This window comes from Asterias rubens, chromosome 15 (genome assembly GCF_902459465.1).
Source record: "Asterias rubens chromosome 15, eAstRub1.3, whole genome shotgun sequence".
Classification (NCBI taxonomy): Eukaryota; Metazoa; Echinodermata; class Asteroidea; order Forcipulatida; family Asteriidae; genus Asterias; species Asterias rubens.
The window spans coordinates 6,326,012-6,345,632 of record NC_047076.1 but is presented as its reverse complement, the minus strand read 5'-3'; the positions used below and the strand labels follow the sequence as shown (position 1 = coordinate 6,345,632).

The window sequence follows — 19,621 nt, the reverse complement described above, 5'->3', positions numbered from 1 at the left end:
TAGCTGCAATCCAATCAACATCAAAAGCTACTTATGTTAGGTTTCCAGCTCTGTTCAAAAGAAGCTTGGCATACATATCAGATTTGTCTAATTCTGGAAACTGGCCTAACAGCCATCAGAGTGATGAATAGAACTGTGGGCTCACGTCTTCTCAAATGCACTCTAAGTTCTGGTGTCGTCTTTCTCCTTTATCTAGTAGTCACTTGCAGGTTGACATTTCTTGTGTTTGACACTGAGAGGCCATTATGCAAAACGTGTCTTACACTTCTTGGCATATACTAAAATTGATAAGAAATGGGCTGTTTGTGAATCCATTTGTTAAAAGCATAGATTATCAGGAAAAACCCAAATATTTAAGTGTGTATGTCAACTATACACGTCTTTATTGATTGAAGTTATTACTTTAAAAGCAGATAATTGCAAAGAGGACTTCACCAGTTGCAGAGCCACTTAGGCAAAGACGGGGATTTCGTTTTAATTGGCTTTAAATTAAAAAACAATTACAATTCAAACACTTAACACAACCCCATGTTGTCAGCTATAGTGTACATTTCAAAACACGCGATAAATGATTTCATGATGGCGCCGTCCATGCAGGAAAACACATTCACAGTATATACATAACTTGTTATTACAAGTGAAAATAGATTTATGATTGCCGTTATACTTTTTGAGATATGGTTTCAACAAGATTGGCTAACTAAATATTCATAAGCTGAATTAAGGCTAATTATATAAGACTTTAAACCATTATTAAATTAAATGTTACATGTAAGTATTAGCACTAAGCTTTAATTTGGTATGGGATCTAAGTTTGAGATTTGTATTTTGTATTCCTATCGGGGATCATCTTCCTGTGGTTATAGAATAAAAATAACACTACATTTTAAAAAATCTGTCATTTTCGTCACTGGGTTTCCCCTCAAACAAATTATCTGAAGTTTTCCTTGCACATCTTAAACTGAATTTTCTTTCTCCTCATGGGGTCTTTGGAGCCTTGAACCAGAATTGTATTAAATGAAACTAAGTAATAAACTACTTCAATGGTATAGACCATGCACATTTGTTTTTACAATAAGTGTGACCTTGTGCATTCTGGCGCTAGTCTTGCAGGCAAGATACTGCACTGGTCATATGGGAAAGTTGACATTTTGTATCATAATTTCTACAGAAGTTCTATGAAAGTAAAAAGCTGGACAAGTTTTGAGATATGCCCCCTAAACAAAAGGTGATAAGAATTGGACAGTGCAATCTCCATAAAATATAAGATTTTATGTTTCCTTCCATTGGGCTGTGTACAAATCATGCCTGCAGGAAGTCCGGGCTTGGTGGCTCAGGTCACATTATCAAAAACAAATTTAATCTGTATTTATGAGCGACTACTTCTGTACAAATAAATTGTGTACACCAATGATTATGAACTTACGAACGAGTGTTATTTGAATCAAGAAATACTTGTGTAAGGGCAGTGGACACTATTGGTAGTTACTCAAAATAATTATTAGCATAAAACCTTACTTGGTAACAAGTAATGGGGAGAGGTTGATAGTATAAAACATTGTGAGAAACGGCTCCCTCTGAAGTGACGTAGTTATCGAGAAAGAAGTAATTTTCCACCAATTTGATTTGGAGACCTCTGAATAGAATCAACCATCTAAATGCACACAACTTCGTTTGACAAGGGTGTTTTTTCTTTCATTATTATCTCACAACTTCAACGACCAATTGAGTTCAGATTTTCACAGGTTTGTTAATTTAGGCATATGTTGAGATACACCCAACGAGAAGACTGATCTTTGACAATTACCAATAGTGTCCAGTGTCTTTAAATACCAAATTCTTCCTCTAATTCTACCAAAACTGCCTCTAGCTACCGGGCAATCTCGGTAGTCTAGTTGGTACGACACTGCTCTAGAATTGCGAGGGTCGTGGGTTCGAATCCCACCCGAGTAACATACCTGTGATATTTTTTCACAGGACTCGGGAAAGTACTGAGTACAAGTGCTTACACACATCGGTGTATGGGTTAAAAAAACAAAACTAATACTCTTTATCCTTGATGCAAATTTAACATCTATTATATATATCAAATTCTTAGTTCCTATCTGTATTTTACAAACTATAAATCTGAAATTACCAATTTCTAATTATCCCTAATCACAGACTTTAGATTCCTAGCTTGTTTATAGATTGTATCAATCATTGATCATAAACTTGAGCATAAAGTTTAAAACTGAAACTCACAAGGGACAAAATCATCTGCAGTTGAAACTAGTTTCAATCGATTAGAATCAATTTAAATCTAAAACTTTGAGAGAGTAGTCCCTGGTTACACAGCAATTACAGGTTGTATGGCAACCCAAACACGGATTTTGTTTTAACAGAAAGATGGTAGAGGAAAGGTGTCATATGGAACACCCCCCCCCAGATGTTTACCCCAATAAGGTCAAATATAGTAAGGATGTTGATTCGTAAGAGGGTGCCATCAGACAATTACAAAGTGTTTACACATTCTCTATTCATGTGGACAGCATCTCCAGATTGCACCATAGAGTTATATATAAGAACTAGAGGGTGCACTGGCCTATATACGCGCTCCGGCATGCGCGCAGGCGGCCATTTTCTAAGTTGACAAAACAGCCATCTCACAGCGTGTGTTTGTGTGGCCATTTTGTAAGTTGAACAAACAGCATCGCGTGAGCGTTCAATAAAACAAAATCAAACGTGTATTTCATTTTCAACGCGCGATCAGAATGGCGTGCTTGTCATCTTGCGGTCCCGTCGCGTTTGTGCAAGCAGCATCACCAGTGCGCCCTAGTTCTTATATATAACTTTATGGGTTGCTTGTCACACTGTCATGGTAACCCAAGGTCAAAGGTACAAATCCTGCTGGTGAACACTTTTTTGTTAAAAAAATCAAAGAATAAAAATTCATTTTGATACCTTTGATTAGAGAGAATTGATATTTACTATGTTACAACGCACAGAGTGAATCGGTACATGAACATAAGGGGTTCATTGCCGCTATCATAGCCAGGTCCCTTTCATAGATTGAGTGTCATTGTTGCCTTCTTCGGTTGTACTTGGTTGTGCAGCAGTAGTTGATGTATGACTTATTGCATGGACTGGTCGTAGGATGTTTTGCTGTCTATTTGTGGAGGCTTTCATGTGAAAGGCTTGAACGAAGGCAGCTCGGTATTGCCTGTTTGTCACACCGTAGATCACAGGATTAAGAATGGTGTTGATGTACTGAGGCAACAGATAAACCCAATCACCTCCATTCCACAGAAAAACCGCAACTGGATTGTTAATTTGAGCTACTTTACAAATCCAGAAGAAGAGAATGACAAAAATGTATGGAGATTGACAAATGAAGAAAACCACACCGTTGACAATCAACATTTTGGCAGCTTGGTTGCGTATTTGCACTGCTTTTCTGTCTGTCTCTGTTCTACCATTGGCACCCCTGCGTTTGTTGAGTACCTGTATGATGCGTGCATACATGTACACGTTGCTAAACATTGAAAGGAGCCAGGGAAGAATGAGGATGGCTTGACTGTAGTGATATGCCCACAGGTCTATTAGTGTGCAATACGTTAAAACTGAGGGGAACATTTGGTAGGAGTCATCATCGGGCCAACGTACACATTGTCTTCGAAGAATTGCAACAGAGGGTATTAACAACACACCCCAGATAAACCCAATCAACCAACAGAAGGCAACGATTTTCAGGGTTCTTCGACGACCACGGATTTTAAGATGCTTTATAGGGTGGCAGATAGCGAGATATCTCTCAAATGACATCATAGTTATCAGCGCAATAGATGAAACATACCCGGTCAAATAAGACCCGTTTATCAACCAGCATTCCACAGGATGGGTGTAAGACGTATGAGCTTTCACCGACGACCGTATAAATGACAAAAGGAACAAGAACACGTAGCCGAACATAAACAACAAGTCAGCCAATGCCAAGTGTATCAAGTATACAGTTGTGTCCGACCTCACCTCAGGAACACGGAAAACTACAAACAGAAAAATGAAGTTGAAGAGTATACACAGACTCAAAATAGTGGGTAGAATAAAAGGTATTACGACTTTGTCCGTAGAATTATGGAGCAATAGGAGAGCTTCGTCTTCAGTGAGGTTCAGTGTATCATTTAAACTGCATTCTGTCGGTTCCATGGTGAAGTTTAGCTGCAATCCAATCAACATCAAAAGCTACTTATGTTAGGTTTCCAGCTCTGTTCAAAAGAAGCTTGGCATACATATCAGATTTGTCTAATTCTGGAAACTGGCCTAACAGCCATCAGAGTGATGAATAGAAATGTGGGCTCACGTCTTCTCAAATGCACTCTAAGTTCTGGTGTCGTCTTTCTCCTTTATCTAGTAGTCACTTGCAGGTTGACATTTCTTGTGTTTGACACTGAGAGGCCATTATGCAAAATGTGTCTTACACTTCTTGGCATTTACTTAAATCAATAAGAAATGGGCTGTTTGTGAATCCATTTGTTAAAAGCATAGATTATCAGAAAAAAACCAAATATTTAAGTGTGTATGTCAACTATACACGTCTTTATTGATTGAAGTTATTACTTTAAAAGAAGATAATTGCAAAGAGGACTTCACCAGTTGCAGAGCCACTTAGGCAAAGACGGGGATTTCGTTTTAATTGGCTTTTTTTAAAAAACAATTACAATTCAAACACTTAACACAACCCCATGTTGTCAGCTATAGTGTACATTTCAAAACACGCGATAAATGATTTCATGATGGCGCCGTCCATGCAGGAAAACACATTCACAGTATATACATAACTTGTTATTACAAGTGAAAATAGATTTATGATTGCCGTTATACTTTTTGAGATATGGTTTCAACAAGATTGGCTAACTAAATATTCATAAGCTGAATTAAGGCTAATTATATAAGACTTTAAACCATTATTAAATTAAATGTTACATGTAAGTATTAGCACTAAGCTTTAATTTGGTATGGGATCTAAGTTTGAGATTTGTATTTTGTATTCCTATCGGGGATCATCTTCCTGTGGTTATAGAATAAAAATAACACTACATTTTAAAAAATCTGTCATTTTCGTCACTGGGTTTCCCCTCAAACAAATTATCTGAAGTTTTCCTCGCACATCTTAAACTGAATTTTCTTTCTCCTCATGGGGTCTTTGGAGCCTTGAACCAGAATTGTATTAAATGAAACTAAGTAATAAACTACTTCAATGGTATAGACCATGCACATTTGTTTTTACAATAAGTGTGACCTTGTGCATTCTGGCGCTAGTCTTGCAGGCAAGATACTGCACTGGTCATATGGGAAAGTTGACATTTTGTGTCATAATTTCTACAGAAGTTCTATGAAAGTAAAAAGCTGGACAAGTTTTGAGATGTGCCCCCTAAACAAAAGGTGATAAGAATTGGACAGTGCAATCTCCATAAAATATAAGATTTTATGTTTCCTTCCATTGGGCTGTGTACAAATCATGCCTGCAGGAAGTCCGGGCTTGGTGGCTCAGGTCACATTATTAAAAAACAAATTTAATCTGTGTTTATGAGCGACTACTTCTGTACAAATAAATTGTGTACACCAATGATTATGAGCTAACGAATGAGTGTTATTTGAATCAAGAAATACTAGTTTAAGGGCAGTGGACACTATTGGTAGTTACTCAAAATAATTATTAGCATAAAACCTTACTTGGTAACAAGTAATGGGGAGAGGTTAATAGTATAAAACATTGTGAGAAACGGCTCCCTCTGAAGTGACGTAGTTATCGAGAAAGAAGTAATTTTCCACCAATTTGATTTGGAGACCTCTGAATAGAATCAACCATCTAAATGCACACAACTTCGTTTGACAAGGGTGTTTTTTCTTTCATTATTATCTCACAACTTCAACGACCAATTGAGTTCAGATTTTCACAGGTTTGTTAATTTAGGCATATGTTGAGATACACCCAACGAGAAGACTGATCTTTGACAATAACCAATAGTGTCCAGTGTCTTTAAATACCAAATTCTTCCTCTAATTCTACCAAAACTGCCTCTAGCTACCGGGCAATCTCGGTAGTCTAGTTGGTACGACACTGCTCTAGAATTGCGAGGGTCGTGGGTTCGAATCCCACCCGAGTAACATACCTGTGATATTTTTTCACAGGACTCGGGAAAGTACTGAGTATACAGTGCTTACACACATCGGTGTATGGGTTAAAAAAACAAAACTAATACTCTTTATCCTTGATGCAAATTTAACATCTATTATATATATCAAATTCTTAGTTCCTATCTGTATTTTACAAACTATAAATCTGAAATTACCAATTTCTAATTATCCCTAATCACAGACTTTAGATTCCTAGCTTGTTTATAGATTGTATCAATCATTGATCATAAACTTGAGCGTAAAGTTTAAAACTGAAACTCACAAGGGACAAAATCATCTGCAGTTGAAACTAGTTTCAATCGATTAGAATCAATTTAAATCTAAAACTTTGAGAGAGTAGTCCGTGGTTACACAGCAATTACAGGTTGTATGGCTTCTGACTGGCAACCCAAACACGGATTTTGTTTAAACAGAAAGATGGTAGAGGAAAGGTGTCATATGGAACACCCCCTCCCCAGATGTTTACCCCAATAAGGTCAAATATAAACTGCGCCAATAAAGTATCTAAACACTTACAAATGGTCAGATTTATCGGAACCTGAAATAGTATACAAAAATTTAATTGTTCGTTTCTATTCACCGTTAATTTCTGCACGTTTTGACACATCTTGTGTTGCGCTACGATGTTGTTTGGTGGATTTATGGACACTTGAGTGGCTTAAGGTCGAATTTCAAAAGTTGCACAAGCCCCTATTCACCCCAATTCCAAAAGGGAACTCACATAAGCATCACACTCAGACAAAATCAAGACAAAAGACACAAACTCGTTTCGTTTACATGACCATGAAATTAATTGCCGTATCTTTAACTCTAAAACTGCTGTTATCCTGTCCTCCGTTCTTGGTGTGTCCTCCATCATTGTCCTGAACGGCAAGGAGTCGTCTTCTCATACTCTCAATGAGACCTCTGATCTGTCCCTGGTCAATCCCCTGCCATTTCCTGATCAGGATGCGTCGCAAACCCCTCGAGAGTGGTGTCAGGCTTTATGGCTTTGTTCACTTTCTTCTGCAGAAGTCACCCTCGGACGGCCACTCCTTGGCAGGTCGTCCACATTTCCCTGGAGCTTGGTAGCGATTCCACCATTTACTGACCGTCGCTGGTGACGTTTTTACCTGATGAGCTGCAGCTCGCATCGACGTACCGGCTTCTATCAAACCAACGGTCCGTCCTCTTTCCTGTTTGGTCGTTTGAGCCATCTTTCCTGTTATCTTGAAACACCTTTCCTTGCTTACCATTGTTGTATGCCTCCCATCTTTGACCCCTTTGCTTGGTTACTGACAATTATTGCTGATGTTCATCGCAACCGATTTATCCAAAACGCGACCAAAAAAATTCATTTATAAAAGGCGGGCAAAAGAAACGCCGATCTTACTCGTCACAATACAACGATTTAGCTTGAATAGGGGCTTTTGCAACTTTTGAAATTCGACCTTAAGCCACTCAAGTGCCCGTAAATCCACCTAACAACATCGTAGCGCAACACAAGATGTGTCAAAATGTGCAGAAATTAGTGGTGACTCGAAATGAATAATTATTTGTTGGCATACTGTTTCAGGTTCCGATATATCTGACCATTTGTAAGTGTTTAGATACTTTATTGGCGCAGTTTAGTAAGGATGTTGATTCGTAAGAGGGTGCCATCAGACAATTACAAAGTGTTTACACATTCTCTATTCATCACCATAGAGTTATATATAAGAACTAGAGGGCGCACTGGCCTATATACGCGCTCTGGCATGCGCGCAGGCGGCCATTTTCTAAGTTGACAAAACAGCCATCTCACAGCGTGTGTTTGTGTGGCCATTTTGTAAGTTGAACAAACAGCATCGCGTGAGCGTTCAATAAAACAAAATCAAACGTGTATTTCATATTCAACGCGCGATCAGAATGGCGAGCTTGTCATCTTGCGGTCCCGTCACGTTTGTGCAAGCAGCATCACCAGTGCGCCCTAGTTCTTATATATAACTTTATGGGTTGCTTGTCACACTGTCATGGTAACCCAAGGTCAAAGGTACAAATCCTGCTGGTGAACACTTTTTTGTTAAAAAAATCAAAGAATAAAAATTCATTTTGATACCTTTGATTAGAGAGAATTGATATTTACTATGTTACAACGCACAGAGTGAATCGGTACCTGAACATAAGGGGTTCATTGCCGTTATCATAGCCAGGTCCCTTTCATAGATTGAGTGTCATTGTTGCCTTCTTCGGTTGTACTTGGTTGTGCAGCAGTAGTTGATGTATGACTTATTGCATGGACTGGTCGTAGGATGATTTGCTGTCTATTTGTGGAGGCTTTCATGTGAAAGGCTTGAACGAAGGCAGCTCGGTATTGCCTGTTTGTCACACCGTAGATCACAGGATTAAGAATGGTGTTGATGTACTGAGGCAACAGATAAACCCAATTACCTCCATTCCACAGAAAAACCTCAACTGGATTGTTAATTTGAGCTACTTTACAAATCCAGAAGAAGAGAGTGACAAAAAAGTATGGAGATTGACAAATGAAGGAAACCACACCGTTGACAATCAACATTTTGGCAGCTTGGTTGCGTATGTGCACTGCTTTTCTGTCTGTCTCTGTTCTACCATTGGCACCCCTGCGTTTGTTGAGTACCTGTATGATGCGTGCATACATGTACACGTTGCTAAACATTGAAAGGAGCCAGGGAAGAATGAGGATGGCTTGACTGTAGTGATAAGCCCACAGGTCTATTAGTGTGCAAGACGTTAAAACTGAGGGGAACATTTGGTAGGAGTCATCATCAGGCCAACGTACACATTGTCTTCGAAGAATTGCAGCAGAGGGTATTAACAACACACCCCAGATAAACCCAATCAACCAACAGAACGCAACGATTTTCAGGGTTCTTCGACGACCACGGATTTTAAGATGCTTTATAGGGTGGCAGATAGCGAGATATCTCTCAAATGACATCATAGTTATCAGTGCAATAGATGAAACATACCCGGTCAAAAAAGACCCGTTTATCAACCAGCATTCCACAGGATGGGTGTAAGACGTATGAGCTTTCACCGACGACCGTATAAATGACAAAAGGAACAAGAACACGTAGCCGAACATAAACAACAAGTCAGCCAATGCCAAGTGTATCAAGTATACAGTTGTGTCCGACCTCACCTCAGGAACACGGAAAACTACAAACAGAAAAATGAAGTTGAAGAGTATACACAGACTCAAAATAGTGGGTAGAATAAAAGGTATTACGACTTTGTCCGTAGAATTATGGAGCAATAGGAGAGCTTCGTCTTCAGTGAGGTTCAGTGTATCATTTAAACTGCATTCTGTCGGTTCCATGGTGAAGTTTAGCTGCAATCCAATCAACATCAAAAGCTACTTATGTTAGGTTTCCAGCTCTGTTCAAAAGAAGCTTGGCATACATATCAGATTTGTCTAATTCTGGAAACTGGCCTAACAGCCATCAGAGTGATGAATAGAACTGTGGGCTCACGTCTTCTCAAATGCACTCTAAGTTCTGGTGTCGTCTTTCTCCTTTATCTAGTAGTCACTTGCAGGTTGACATTTCTTGTGTTTGACACTGAGAGGCCATTATGCAAAACGTGTCTTACACTTCTTGGCATATACTAAAATTGATAAGAAATGGGCTGTTTGTGAATCCATTTGTTAAAAGCATAGATTATCAGGAAAAACCCAAATATTTAAGTGTGTATGTCAACTATACACGTCTTTATTGATTGAAGTTATTACTTTAAAAGCAGATAATTGCAAAGAGGACTTCACCAGTTGCAGAGCCACTTAGGCAAAGACGGGGATTTCGTTTTAATTGGCTTTAAATTAAAAAACAATTACAATTCAAACACTTAACACAACCCCATGTTGTCAGCTATAGTGTACATTTCAAAACACGCGATAAATGATTTCATGATGGCGCCGTCCATGCAGGAAAACACATTCACAGTATATACATAACTTGTTATTACGAGTGAAAATAGATTTATGATTGCCGTTATACTTTTTGAGATATGGTTTCAACAAGATTGGCTAACTAAATATTCATAAGCTGAATTAAGGCTAATTATTTAAGACTTTAAACCATTACTAAATTAAATGTTACATGTAAGTATTAGCACTAAGCTTTAATTTGGTATGGGATCTAAGTTTTCCATGTCATTAATTTAGTTGTTATTTATTTAACAAAAATGTGTACAATGGTTAAGGGGGATTAAGGGAAACAAAACAATACTACAAATTTATTAGTGTTTTTTTCTATTATGATACTGAGGAATCTTGACGAAAACAATACCTGTTCCAACCCCAGGTCGAAACAGCTAATTAGTGGCAATAGAAACCTTTGGAGCCTAGAGCAGCATTTGATAGTACAGTTGTATAAACATTTTTTGGGGACAAATTTCACATCAAAGAAATGTGGCTATTTATAATAATACATGTAATAATAATAAAAATAATATTCATTCGGGCAATCACATTTACAAGCACATGTACATACATTAAACATATTTAAGAAAACAAAGTAAAACAACAGTGGGGTGCCCAGGAGAGCATAAAAGTTAAAAAAGATAACTATCGCCAAAAGGCGTATGTCTCCTAAATCCCCCAAAATACATTAAGGCAAGAGAGGGCATATAAAAAAGCACAGAAGATAATAACAATCACTGAACGACTATAAAAGGCAAACAAGCAGAGATATACACAAAAATACACACAATCCAAAAAGGATAATCGTTAAAAAGCAGGATAATACATCAAAACGGTTTAGAGCAATACATAAAAACTCCGGTATGTAAAAAGATGAAAGTTTTTATGCTCCCAAATTGCAGTAACATTTCTCAGATTGTGAAGGCGGAGGACTGGTGAAGTCATCTTTGCAATTACGGTATCTGCTTTTAAAGTAATTACTAAAATCAATAAAGATGTGTATAGTTGACATACACACTTAAAATATTTGTTTTTTGCTGATAATCTTACTATGCTTTTAAAGTATTTGTTTTTTGCTGATAATCTTACTATGTTTTTAAAATATTTGTTTTTTGCTGATAATCTTACTATGCTTTTAACAAATGGATTCACAAGCAGCCCATTTCTTATTGATTTTAGTAAATGCCAAGAAGTGTAAGACACGTTTTGCATAATGGCCTCTCAGTGTCAAACACAAGAAATACAACCTGCAAGTGACTACTAGACAAAGGAGAAAGACGACACCAGAACTTAGAGTGCATTTGAGAAGATGTGAGCCCACAGTTCACCTCATCACTCTTAAAGCTGTTAGGCCAGTTTCAACAATTAGACAAAAAAATATCATCTGATATTCACGCCAAGCTTCTTTTGAACAGAGCTGGAAACCTAACATAAGTAGCTTTTGATCTTGATTGGATTGCAGCTAAACTTCACCATGGAACCGACAGAATGCAGTTTAAATGATACACTGAACCTCACTGAAGACGAAGCTCTCCTATTGCTCCATAATTCTACGGACAAAGTCGTAATACCTTTTATTCTACCCACTATTTTGAGTCTGTGTATACTCTTCAACTTCATTTTTCTGTTTGTAATTTTCCGTGGTCCTGAGGTGAGGTCGGACACGACTGTATACTTGATACACTTGGCATTGGCTGACTTGTTATTCATGTTAAGCTACATGTGCTTGAACCTTTCGTCATTTATACAGTCTCCGGTGATAGCCCATTCGTCTTTCACCCATCCTGTGGAATGCTGGTTGGCAAATGTGTCTGTAACGACTGGGTATGTCTCATCGATTGCACTGTTAACTATGATGTCATTTGAGAGATATCTTGCTATTTGCCACCCTTTAAAGCATCTTAAAATCCGTGGTAGACAACGCACCAAGAAAATCGTTGCGTTCTGTTGGTTGATTGGGTTTATCTGGGGTGTGTTGTTAATACCCTTTGCTGCAATTCTTCGAAGACAATGTGTACGTTGGCCTGATGATGACACCTACCAAATGTTCCCCTCAGTTTTAACGTCTTGCACACTAATAGACCTGTGGGCTTATCACTACAGTCAAGCCATCTTGATTTTTCCCTGGTTCTTTTCAATGATTACCAACGTGTACATGTATGCACGCATCATACAGGTACTTAACAAACGCAGGGGTGCCAATGGTAGAACAGAGACAGACAGAAAAGCCGTGCAAATCCGCAACCAAGCTGCCAAAATGTTGATTGTCAACGGTGTGGTTTTCTTCATTTGTCAATCTCCATACATTTTTATAACTTCCTTCTTTTGGATTTGTCAAGTAGCTCAAATTAACAATCCAGTTGAGGTTTTTCTGTGGAATGGAGGTGATTGGGTTTTTCTGTTGCCTCAGTACATCAACACCATTCTTAATCCTGTGATCTACGGTGTGACAAACAGGCAATACCGAGCTGCCTTCGTTCAAGCCTTTCACATGAAAGCCTCCACAAATAGACAGCAAAACATCCTACGACCAGTCCATGCAATAAGTCATACACCAACTGCTGCTGCACAACCAAGTACAACTGAAGAAGACGACAATGACACTGAGTCTATGAAAGGGACCTGGCTATGAGTTGAGCAGAAGTGTGGGTTCAAGTCCTGATTGTGACACTCCACCCAGTGGTAAATGGGTACCTGTGAGAGCGAAATGGTTCTTGTAATTGATTTAGCCGAGTAGCGCATATTTGTTGCAAGGGCTGTCTACTCCCCAGGGGGCTGAGATGGTTTAAGGAATGAATTAAGGCCCAGTGACCAGGGTTAATAATGTTGGAAGTGCTTTAAGACGCCCTTTGGTTGTGAAAAGCACTATATTAAAACGGGTTGACATTATTATTATTACGATTGCGACATTGCACCAATAGGTTCAAGAACCAATTCACCCTGTGCACCGTAACAGAGTAAACATCGATTGCCTCTAATCAAAGGTATCAAAATGATTTTTGATTCTTTTATGAACATGTAACATCAATTGATAGAACTTGGATTTGAACAATGAAATGTTCACCAGCAGGATTCAAACCTGGAACCCCAGGGTTACCACGACAGTGTGACAAGCGTAAATTGTGCAACCTGGAGATGCTGCCTGCACGTATGGAGAATGTGTGAACACATTTATAAACAATGTGTTAACAATTTGTCTGATGGCACCCTCTTGTGATTTAACATCCTTATTAGCCTATACTTTACCTTATGGGGGTAAACATCTCGGGGTGTAGGGGGAGGGGGGAGGGGTGTCCTATATGACACTTTTCCTCTACCATTTGAGGTATATATACCTCAGTTGGTGGAGGAATATCCCTAACAATGGCGGTCTTTCTCTTTGAACAAAATCCGTGTTTGGGTTGACAGTCAGAAGCTATTCAACCTATAACCAGGGATTTCTCTCTTAAAGGCAGTGGACACTGATGGTAATTACTCAAAATAATTATTGGCATAAAACCTTACTTGGTAACGAAAAATGGGGAGAGGATGATAGTATAAAACATTGTGAGAAACGGCTCCCTCGGAAGTGACCCAGTTTTCGAGAAAGAAGTAATTTTCGACGAATTTGATTTCCAGACCTCAGATTTAGAATTTGAGGTCTCGAAATAAAGCATCTGAAATAAGCACACAACTTTGTGTGACAAGGGTATTTTTCTTCTTTCATTATTATCTTGCAACTTTGACAACCATTTGAGCTGAAATTTTCAGAGGTTTATTATTTCATGCATGTATGTTGAGATACACCAACTGTGAAGGCTAGCCTTTGACAATAACCAATAGTGTCCAGTGTCTTGAAAGTTTAAGATTTAAATTTACTCTAATTAATTAGTGATAACTGCAGATGTTTTTTGTCCCTAGTGAGTTTCTGTCTTAATACGACCCATAATCATGGTAGCAATCTATAGTCTGTGATTAGGGATAATTAGATATTGGTAATTTTAGATTTATAGTTTGTAAAATACAGATGAACTTAGTATTTAACTTACTTGATTGCAAGTATCTCGTACAGATTAGCTCATTTCATTGATGTTTTTATTTATAGAAAATAGTCGCTCATACATGTACATTCACAAATAGAGATTGTTGTTATCCCATTCAAGTAGTTTATTACTTAATTTCGTTCATAACTTAATTTCGTTCATAAAATGCTGGTTCAATAGGATCCAAAGACCCCATGGGGAGAAAGAAAATTCAGTTTAAGATGTGGGAGGAAATCCCAGAAAATTTGTTCGAGGGAAAACCCAGTGACGAAAATGACAAATTTGAAGAAATCTATCAGTATTTTGTAATATTATGCACCGACGTTAAGTGACGTCTAATGCACTATGATCTGGAGTGGCTAGACCACAAGAAGATGATCCCCAACACAAATCTGAGAAATGTTACTGCAGTTACTTTTCTCAGATTCAAATTTGGGAGCATAAAAACTGACATTTATTTTTGTTACAATAGCTACATTTATTTTATTTTATGCAAGTCGCCAGACACACAAGGCCGGAAGGCCACTTCAAGGTGTGGGCTACAATTATTTTATTACAGAGGCCGTTGCCACCTACTCCTAGGGCTGAAACAGGGTTACCCCCTTTTACAATCCATACGGATGTAGGCTTGGGTATCATCAATCCGAATTTTTGTGGATTGTTTTATTTCGAATTAGAATGTCTTTCAAACCATGTTCAATGTAAGATTTTGTATTATATACCAAAGTAACTAGTGTAAGGCAGTGCATCGCTTTGAAATGTATGCTAAAACGACATCCCCATCTTTGCCTAAGTGAGTCCGACTGGTGAAGTCCTCTTTGTATTTAACTGCTTTTAAAGTATATAGTTAAATCAACAAAGAAGTGTTTAGTTGACATACACACTTAAAATATTTGTTGTTTGACGGTAAACTTACTATGCTTTTAACAAATGGATTCACAAACAAATTAGCAAATGCCGAGGAAGACATTATAAGTTGCATAATGGCCTCTTAGTGTTTAACACAAAAATGTCAAAACCAAACGTCTTTTATGAATATGTAACGTCAATTGATAGAGTTTGGTTGTGAACAAAGAATCGTTCACCAACAGGATTCGAACGTGAGACCTCGGGTTACCATGCCAGTGTGCCAAGAGATACTGCACCTGGTTATTCTCTAGAGTGTCATGGCCGAGTGGTTAAGATCATCAAACTCTAATTCAAGTTCTGGTGGTTAAGTCATTGGAGTGTGGGTTCGAATCCCGGTCATGACACTTGTGTCCTTGAGCAAGATACTTTACTATAATTGCTTCATTTCACCCAGGGGTATAAATGGGTACCTGCGAGGGTACAGGTTAATATTCCGGTTGTGACACTTGTGCCCTGAGCAAGACACTTAACTATAATTGCTTCTCTCCACCCAGGGGTAAATGGGTACCTGTGAGGGCAGAGATGGTTCTTGTGATTGGTTTAGCTGAGTAGTGCATATATTGCGCACAGGCTGTATACTCCACAGGGAGCTGAGATGGTTTAAGGAATGATTTAAGGCCCAGTGACCAGGGGTAATACTGTCGGAAGCGCTTTGAGACACCCCTCGGGCGTGAAAAGAGCTATATAAAAGTGGGTTATTATTATTATATTGTGTATAAAAAAGCCTCTGTAGCACTATGGCAGGGAGCTGAGAACTTGTTACTATTGTTATTATTTCATCTTCTTACAGCATGAAAATTTTTCCTATGTGCTGGCAACTCCTTGAGTCGGGCTACGTCCCTTAGCCTTAGATCTCAAGGGTTTTTCTCAGGATCCTTGCTGTTCCCAAAAGCACTGCCTTCTGCAACAGATCCATCCTCGCATTTGCCCCTATTTCTTCTAGATGTTTCCCCAGTGCTTTCGAAATGGTACCAAGCGCTCCGACAACCACGGGTACTACTTTTACTTTTACCTGTCAAATCTTTCGTAGTTCCCTGGCCATGTTTTGGGGTACTTTTGTTGTTATTTATTTTTACTTGCATAAACCAAGGTCTTTCGCAGAACCTTTGAGCTAAAGGCACTTGACGGTATTGGTAATTACTCAAAATAATGGTTAGCATAAAAACCTTTTTAGTAATGAGCAATAAAGAGCAATGGAAAACATTGTGAGAAATTGCTCCTTCTGAAGTACCGTAGTTTTCTGGAAGGAAGTAATTTTCCACTAAAATATTTGAATTTGATTTTCGAGACCTCAGTATTAGATTTTGAGGTCCCAAAATCAAACATCTGAAAGCACACAACTTCGTGTGACAGTGGGTGTTTTTTCTTCCATTATTATCTTGCAACTTTGAAGACCAATTGAGTTTAAATTTTCACAGGTTTGTTATTTTGTGCATTTGTTGAGATACACCAAGTGAGAAGACTGGTCTTTGACAATTACCAAAGGTGTGCAGTTGTCATTTAAATTGATTTCCTCAACCAAAACCTCAGCGTAAGAGAAGACCCCTTTAGGTTAAACTCCACAAACTTTACTCTCATTTTATGTAAATTTTCTGTAAAACTTTTCTGTAAAACATTTCTGTAAATATTATTTCCCCTTATATTATTAAAGAACTTTGTTTCAAGTTAAAGAATTGTGTTCATCCTGTTGATTTATTTGAGTTCATTTGACGCGTATGTCACAAAATTACCCTTCATGTAAATCATTTTGACAGATCTTTTATTATTATTTGTTTATTATGATTGGTATAACAGCAAACTAAATAATAAGTAAGTAACGGTTGTTACAGCATATGACTTTGATGTTGTGTGTTGCTTACAGGGTGGGTACCCATTCAGCACACGTGACTGCGGTTGGATCGTTGCTGATTGTACTGCAGAGGGACTCAAGTCTGCGCTGATGATTGAACAGCGATGTCCATTTCTCAAGGACCACATCACACAAGAAAGACACCAAGAAGCTGTGGATGTTGTAAGATAAAACTTTTTTGTTGTCTTAAAAGCACTGGACACTATTGGTAATTACTCAAAATAATTGTTAGCATACAAAACTTTCTTAGTAACAAGCAATAGAGAGCTGTTGATAGTATAAAACATTGTGAGAAACGGCTCCCTCTGAAGAAGCGTAGTTTTTGAGAAAGAGGTAATTTCTCTGAAAGCACACAAAGTAATGCAACAATGTTTTTGTATTCTCATTGCAAACTCGATGACCAATTGAGCCCAAATTTTCAGGGTACCTGAGATTTGTTATGTGAATTCTGTCCCCTATGTTGGAAAGTAGCTTGGGCTGGAGAAGGATGATTCAAAAGAGGGCGCTGTTAGAAGAAGTTTGTTCGCAGTTCGCCGGCCCATATGGGGGACAGAATCTCCTGTAACACCGGTACTGCATGCTCAATGCTAAAGTCTGTTGTGTTTATTTATCATAGATGCTGAACATGCGAAATAGCGACGGCGGATTTGCAACGTACGAGACCATGCGAGGGGGCGTAATTCTTGAGAAACTTAATCCATCAGAAGTCTTTGGTACGTTTGTTTGTGGTCGTCAGTTTGAAACACAACAGGCTGTGTACAAGATGATTGTCTTAGTCATGCCTTAGAATGTCAGACAATATTTTAGTATGAAAGTTTAGGGTCCAAATTAGTAGTTTTTACATGAAAATGAAACGATGGTTTCTGAGTCCTGCGGTGAGAATTAAAACACCACAGGCTACTCTGTTTGGATTCGAACCTATGTTTCAAACACTAGAGCAGATGGTTTAAACACTAGACCGCACAGCTTGCACTGTGACTGGTATCTCAATTAAGACTTTTTTTAACGTCTGCCCAGTGAAAAAAGGTAACTATTATTTTCTTCAGTTGTAATGAAATCCTACTCTTTGACCTATTTCTCTTGGGCTGCGGTTACTGTAATGAAAGCTCCTTGATATCTATAACCCCAAGGGTTTCCAAAAAAGGGAAATGTCATCATTTCAACACACCTTCTCGAACTTGGATCAATTATGACTCTTACCCCTGTCTTCCCCAACATTTTCTTATTGTGTCCACACACGCTAGATGTCGTGTTTCAGCTAGAACTGATGAGTACGCCTTTGGCACTTTCATTGAATTTTGTATGATCTCCACTATCCAGCCTCCACTTCTGCTCCAGTAGGAACATCTGAGTAGGTGATCCATTGTTTGTGGTTCAGAACCCCATACGCAGGTCACATTCTGGTCCCCCAACTGACACAGCGATACTCTCTCATCAGCGTATTGTGGCCGAGCGGCTTAAAACACCAAACTCAAGCTCTGGTGTTTCTGATCAGCAGAGTGTGGTTTCGAGTCCCAGCCATAACACTTGTGTCTTTAAGCAAGACACCTAACCATTATTGTTGCGTCCTTCGGATGGGACGTAAAGCCGCATGGTCCTGTGTGTTGTGTTATTTTTGTAGTAGAACCCGTATGATCAGCAGCATATTGCACCACAGCACCTTGGAAACCATAACATGTTGCTATAACGGAATAAGTCTCATACTTCAAAACTAGCTTCACATACCTTGCAGGACAATACTGAGCGCTTTGATACGCTCCTAGGGTTGTTCTAAAGTGCTACATAAGAACCGAGTATTATTATTATTGCTAATATTATCTGCAGGTGACATCATGATAGACTACACCTACGTAGAACTTACCTCGGCTGTTTTGCAATCACTCAAGAAGTTCAGTGACATTTATCCCGATTATCGCCAAGCGGAAATCCGAGCTACACTGGACCGTGGGCTGTTGTACATCGCTGATAAACAGAAGCGGGATGGATCATGGGAAGGGTACGTTAATATTCCGTCAATATTTTGGCTACAATGATTGTCCTCTGCCAAACTATATTGACCTTATTCACCTAGGCCCAATTTCATGGCTTTGCCCACCGCCGAATTCCGCACTTATGATCATCATTCTCCACTTACTAAGTGCTTAATTTTTGCGCTACTGTGTAAGCGAAAAATGGCTAGTAATGTGGAGTACGCACCTACTATGTGCTTGACATAAGCGTGGAATTCCCTGCAACTGTAAGCAGAGCCTTAAAATTGTGCCCTGACACCATTGAGGCAATTTAGTCTTGGTTGCACCATTTTTTGAGTCGGTTCCCCTGTGTTTTAACGTGTCATACGAAATGTAGACCTTAAAAGAATAAGATTAGGGCTGGGATGTGTATAGAACAAAGGAATGTCCACAGAGTGATGCCAACATACATAGAGCTGTGTGTGTTATTCATAGAAATGTTGTGAAGGGCATATTTTGGGCGATGTGCGCGCCATTGTTTTTATTCGCACCATGTCCTTGCATGCAAAGTGATGTGATGTCGGTGCAATGTGTTGGCAGACCATGCCACCTAGGTCACAAAATGAGTGACCTCGTGCATTTTGTAGCATTTCCTGGAAGGCAAGACTGGTCACTTGAAAAATGTTGTAGTCCTACTTTTAACATCGATGAATGTGAAAATAACATATAATATTTTTTTTTTAATTGTTTTTTTCCTCCTTTTTTGGAAAACTTAAAGTCACCTGGAAATATAACT

General features: G+C 38.6%; 1 protein-coding gene across 2 annotated transcripts in view; it reads left to right on the top strand.

Moving 5' to 3' along the window:
• Positions 1 to 19,621, top strand: part of LOC117299948 (lanosterol synthase-like) — a 51,773-nt gene that overhangs the window by 27,272 nt on the left and 4,880 nt on the right. For both annotated transcript variants that reach the window (XR_004520128.1, XM_033783564.1), the window contains exons 13-15: positions 16,889 to 17,038; positions 17,493 to 17,589; positions 18,701 to 18,872. Coding sequence is in view for 1 of the 2 variants with exons in the window: in XM_033783564.1 (XP_033639455.1) it covers positions 16,889 to 17,038; positions 17,493 to 17,589; positions 18,701 to 18,872 (419 nt within the window). In the remaining variant the exon portion in view is untranslated. The remainder of the gene's footprint in view (positions 1 to 16,888; positions 17,039 to 17,492; positions 17,590 to 18,700; positions 18,873 to 19,621) is intronic.